The 5,605-nt window shown below is 39.3% G+C and overlaps 1 protein-coding gene across 1 annotated transcript in view; it reads left to right on the top strand.

The window, feature by feature from the left end:
- Window positions 1-5,605, top strand: part of LOC106529426 (CCR4-NOT transcription complex subunit 3) — a 31,823-nt gene that overhangs the window by 15,224 nt on the left and 10,994 nt on the right. Inside the window, exons 6-10 of the mRNA XM_014024846.1 lie at window positions 277-405; window positions 558-653; window positions 1,285-1,413; window positions 1,568-1,658; window positions 4,504-4,637. Coding sequence (XP_013880300.1) covers window positions 277-405; window positions 558-653; window positions 1,285-1,413; window positions 1,568-1,658; window positions 4,504-4,637 — 579 coding nt within the window. The remainder of the gene's footprint in view (window positions 1-276; window positions 406-557; window positions 654-1,284; window positions 1,414-1,567; window positions 1,659-4,503; window positions 4,638-5,605) is intronic.

Below are 5,605 nucleotides of genomic sequence, written 5' to 3' on the forward strand. Positions count from 1 at the left end.
GGATAGATGGATGGATGGATGGATAGATGGATGGATAGAAAATTAGTCAGAGGACTGATTAAACAGGTTAACAAACAAAACTAATGGACTGAAAATGAGTGAAAAAGCTGCTCGAGTCCAAAGAAAAACTATCAGCTACCTTCAGAAAGTACTGCTCAAACCCACTTTAACACAAAAAATGTTTTRAAAATGTGACATTCTTCTGATATTTAAGGAGCAGCTTTTTTTTTTATCATCGTTTTTAATTGCCTTGTATCTTTTTTTATTTATTTTCAGCAAATGGAGCGTTTCAAGATTGTGGAAAGAGAAACCAAGACGAAAGCATATTCAAAAGAAGGGCTCGGTCTTGCCCAGAAAGTGGACCCGGCACAGAGGGAGAAAGAGGAAGTGGGAACGTGGTTGACGGTGAGTTTCAAAATAAAAGGCAGGACCGGTGGTGCTGGTCGTCTTAGTATCAAGACAAACAACAAATGCATTTATAATTAAAGGATTTTCAAATAAATAACTTATCACGAGGCTGTTTTGTTCACTTTAGTTTTTGTATGTTTTGTTTTCAGAACACGATAGACACGTTGAACATGCAGGTGGACCARTTTGAAAGCGAAGTGGAGTCTCTGTCAGTCCAGACGAGGAAAAAGAAAGGAGACAAAGAGGTCAGCCTGCTCTCCTCTGAGTCATTCTCTTCTTTCCAACCTCTCGTTGCAGATCTGTTGGTTTGTCAGCCTCGTAGGCTTCTTCTCCTTCTTTTATCTCACCGTCTCCTTTGTGGCAGAGAGGGTCACATCGAGCGCTCTCTGTTCATTTTGTTTATCAGTGCTGACCGGGATAATCTCACTGACCACTTCTCTCTGCCTCCAGTCCTCTCTCTCTCAGCCTCAATTCTAAAACCCCTCTTGATGACAAAGTGAGGTCATTTTAGAGAACTTGCAGCTCCTGCATTAAGGATTCATATCTGTCAGAAGAGTTCCTTATTCGTCATGACAGTGAAAATATCRCCCTGTGCTCGTTTCTAAGCATTAAGTTATCCGTAAAAATCTTGCAGCCAAAATTCAGGCTTGTTTCTTTATTAACTTTATTAATATAAACACGATTTTTCTTAATTTTGAGAACTGGTTTTATGTTCAAAACTTATTTTTTATGTCCAGATTCTAATGTCCCTTTGTGGGATGTATCATTTAAAAGATGAATGATTAACATTTCTGTACTGCCGACTGAACACTGTTCCTCAGAGTCGGTCCATGTCCCCTCTCCTTTTCTCCGTCTCACCCTGTTCTCATCGTACAGAAGCAGGACCGGATCGAGGAGCTGAAAAAGTTCATCGAGAAGCATCGGTACCACATCCGAATGCTGGAGACGATACTGAGGATGCTGGACAATGACTCGGTGCAGGTGGACGCCATCAAAAAGATAAAGGTTTGTTTCTTCTCTTGTTTTGAGTTTCTAATGAGCTCAGAGAAAAAAAAACAGTTTTATGACTTTGATAACTCTACATGAATCTGTGGTTTTGTTGCTTATTTGTCTGTCTTGTTTTTGTTTGATTGCTTGTATTTATTGTTTTCTTACGAAGGATGATGTGGAGTACTATATAGACTCATCGCAGGATCCAGACTTTGAAGAGAATGAGTTCCTTTATGACGACCTGGACCTGGACGACATTCGTACGTAGAGAATTCAAAGACCGTTCTCCACGAGTTTTAATAAAATATTAAGTATAAAACAAATCATTTGCTGGTAGAAGAAGAAATAAGTCACACATTTACTGCTTAGTAGCGTTCCTTTAAGGGGAGTATTATGCAAAATGGACGTTTTTGAGCTTTATACCATGTTATAATGTCACTCCCTCATCAAAAATATAACCAAAGTGTTGCTTTGAGTCGTTCATGCATGTTTGAGAACTCCTCGAATCTCCTCTGGTAGACRTTTGGATCTGCCTAAACGCTTGCTGGTACAAAGCATGACTAGCAAAACATTTTAAAAAAGGTGGACATAGCTTCATAATGATCTACTTTTATAGTTTATTTGCAAAAATATCTTAACATTAACATATACACTCACCGGCCACTTTATTAGGTACACCACGCTAGTAACGGGTTGGACCCCCTTTTGCCTTCAGAACTGCCTCAATTCTTCGTGGCATAGATTCAACAAGGTGCTGGAAGCATTCCTCAGAGATTTTGGTCCATATTGACATGATGGCATCACACAGTTGCTGCAGATTTGTCGGCTGCACATCCATGATGCGAATCTCCCGTTCCACCACATCCCAAAGATGCTCTATTGGATTGAGATCTGGTGACTGTGGAGGCCATTTGAGTACAGTGAACTCATTGTCATGTTCAAGAAACCAGTCTGAGATGATTCCAGCTTTATGACATGGCGCATTATCCTGCTGAAAGTAGCCATCAGATGTTGGGTACATTGTGGTCATAAAGGGATGGACATGGTCAGCAACAATACTCAGGTAGGCTGTGGCGTTGCAACGATGCTCAATTGGTACCAAGGGGCTCAAAGAGTGCCAAGAAAAGATTCCCCACACCATGACACCACCACCACCAGCCTGAATCGTTGATACAAGGCAGGATGGATCCATGCTTTCATGTTGTTGAYGCCAAATTCTGACCCTACCATCCGAATGTCACAGCAGAAATCGAGACTCATCAGACCAGGCAATGTTTTTCCAATCTTCTCTTGTCCAATTTCGATGAGCTTGTGCAAATTGTAGCCTCAGTTTCCTGTTCTTAGCTGAAAGGAGTGGCACCCGGTGTGGTCTTCTGCTGCTGAAGCCCATCTGCCTCAAAGTTCGACGTACTGTGTGTTCAGAGATGCTCTTCTGCCTACCTTGGTTGTAACGGGTGGTTATTTGAGTCACTGTTGCCTTTCTATCAGCTCGAACCAGTCTGCCCATTCTCCTCTGACCTCTGGCATCAACAAGGCATTTCCGCCCACAGGACTGCCGCTCACTGGATGTTTTTTCTTTTTCGGACCATTCTCTGTAAACCCTAGAGATGGTTGTGCGTGAAAATCCCAGTAGATCAGCAGTTTCTGAAATACTCAGACCAGCCCTTCTGGCACCAACAACCATGCCACGTTCAAAGGCACTCAAATCACCTTTCTTCCCCATACTGATGCTCGGTTTGAACTGCAGGAGATTGTCTTGACCATGTCTACATGCCTAAATGCACTGAGTTGCCGCCATGTGATTGGCTGATTAGAAATTAAGTGTTAACGAGCAGTTGGACAGGTGTACCTAATAAAGTGGCCGGTGAGTGTATGWATGAGAGAATGACTGGAAGATGTATTTCCAAGCTGAAACAGCTTGGACGAGCTTCTGTACTCGCTCCGGTTCTTTAGAAAATATATTTTCCAGGTCCCACGTGGGATCATTCGATTAAGGTTCAACTGTCCTTAGTTGCCATTTTACAAAACCGATATTTCAAAATGTTGCCCTTTTTTTTCAACAAAATCAACACTCCCATGAAAGGTTGTAAATAGCCTGAAGCGTTGTTTGAAAATGTGCTGAAGTGGGAGTGTCAGAAATGGTAGCAGGCCAATTTCAAGGCGTTTAGTTAGACCAGGGGTCTGCAACCTGCAGCTCTGGGGCCACATGTGACTCTTTGGTCCCTCTACATTGACTCTTTGAAAATATGACCAAACATAACAGAATATTTTTGTTTTGTTTCGTTTTTCATGCTCACAACAAAATCAGTTTGAATGCAAATATGTGATCATTACTATTAATACAAAAAGTAAAACATGTTAGCTCACGCTAGCCTGTTTACTTAAATAATCCATTTTCTGTCTATGATCTTTGTCTCAAGTCCATCAGAATTACATTTAAAGAATTCGAAGGCGAMATAATAAGAATTAGAAACAAATACGTCTGAATAGTTCAGTTGTACTAGTTTTTATGAAATTCGATATAAACTATACACAGTATTTTTTCTTGTTTACATGGATATGGTCTTTTCATATGTCCTGATGTGTAAAAATAATAATAAATAATACAATTCACAACACATTTTTTATTCACCTCCACTGGCCGTAAAGGTTCCCAAAAAGGCCTCAAACAGACCCATGGGCCTCCAGTTGGTAATCAYAGTTTTAGCTTGTTTTGTGGCTCTGGACACATTTTATTATTGCATCATGGCAGAAATGGCTCTTTTGATCGTACAGGTTGCAGACCCCTGAGTTAGACTATGATGACAAGTCAAATTTATTTGTGACATGTACAGCATTTTCAGAACAACTGAAGTAGTTGATTGTTGTATAGAATTAAAGTACATGCTTAGAAATATAATATAATACACCAACCACCACCCCCTAAATAAACATTAGGATTTAAAAATAAGATTAATGCTGAAAAAACAAAATCCGCTGCTGAAGACTCAGCATGTAAACAATTTATTTTGGTGTATTCTGTTTTGTTTTTAATATAGTGGAGTTGTTGAAAAGGTCTTGTAGTTACAGATGAGAACATTTCCTGATTCGTTAATTTTTCTGCAGCTCAGTCGCTGGTTGCCACGTCCCCGCCGGGCCACTCGCACCTGGAGGACGAGATCTTCCAGAACTCCAGCAGCACGCCCACCTCCACCACATCATCTTCTCCCATCCCCCCTTCGCCTGCCACTTGCACTACGGTAAGAAACCTGCTGTTTCACTTTGTTGTTGCACAATCTGTGCAGCAACCAGAAGACATCAACATCTAATCTCTCTGTCAGATTAAAAGTCACTTTACCCTTTTTTTGTTTGATTTTATGTACATGTTCCTCCTGGTTTTTGTTATTCTTCAATATTATGACAAGTATAAAATACAAATCCTACAAAAAGAAACATGAAGCAGTTTTAAACCTAAATAATCACTTAAATGATGTCTTAATTGACCCGGGAGGCTTGACACAGTAACACAGGTAATCATGGGAAATTAAATCTTTTGTGAAATTCACAGAGAGTTAGGAGAGGTTATTATTTAAAACATAAGCAGAAGATAATTGTCTTTGTTGCTGCAGTTTCCTGTCATCTGCTCTCATTGTTCTGTTGTATTGTCTTCTTGTCTGCTCTGCTTGTCTGCCCACATTCAGGGGTAGTGAGAATAGTTATTATATCTGGTAGAACAAAAGCACACCATCTGATAAAGACAATCTGATCTGAGATCAAAAAGAAACCTTAACCATGGGGACAGCAGTAAGCTCATTGAATCCTGAATAACGTGAAGTTTAAAAGAAGACCAAAAGTTGTTTGTGAAGTAAAGATAAAAAGTTTACTTAAAAACTTCAGCGTTGGTCGTTACCTCTTAGTTTTAACAAGTTTGTTTTTGTAGTGATTTTAAGATTTTTTTTTTTCATTTTCTTTCATTTTAATGTCTTAAATGGTTTGGAAGCCAATTAATTAATGGAACTGCTTGACTTTATAACCCCAGAAGCACTGATAACATCCAGTCAGATACTCTTATTTAAACTGAACTACAGCTGAGATGAGGATATTTAGTTTATTCGTTTCATTTCTTTAAAAACAACAACATAAATTCAACAAACAACAAAAATATAAATTGTAAATAAAATGAAAGGTAGTGGAAGAAGAAAAAAATCTTATTAAATATGTTATATAT

The sequence above is a fragment of the Austrofundulus limnaeus genome, unplaced genomic scaffold (assembly GCF_001266775.1).
Source record: "Austrofundulus limnaeus strain Quisiro unplaced genomic scaffold, Austrofundulus_limnaeus-1.0 Scaffold442, whole genome shotgun sequence".
In the NCBI taxonomy this organism is placed as follows: Eukaryota; Metazoa; Chordata; class Actinopteri; order Cyprinodontiformes; family Rivulidae; genus Austrofundulus; species Austrofundulus limnaeus.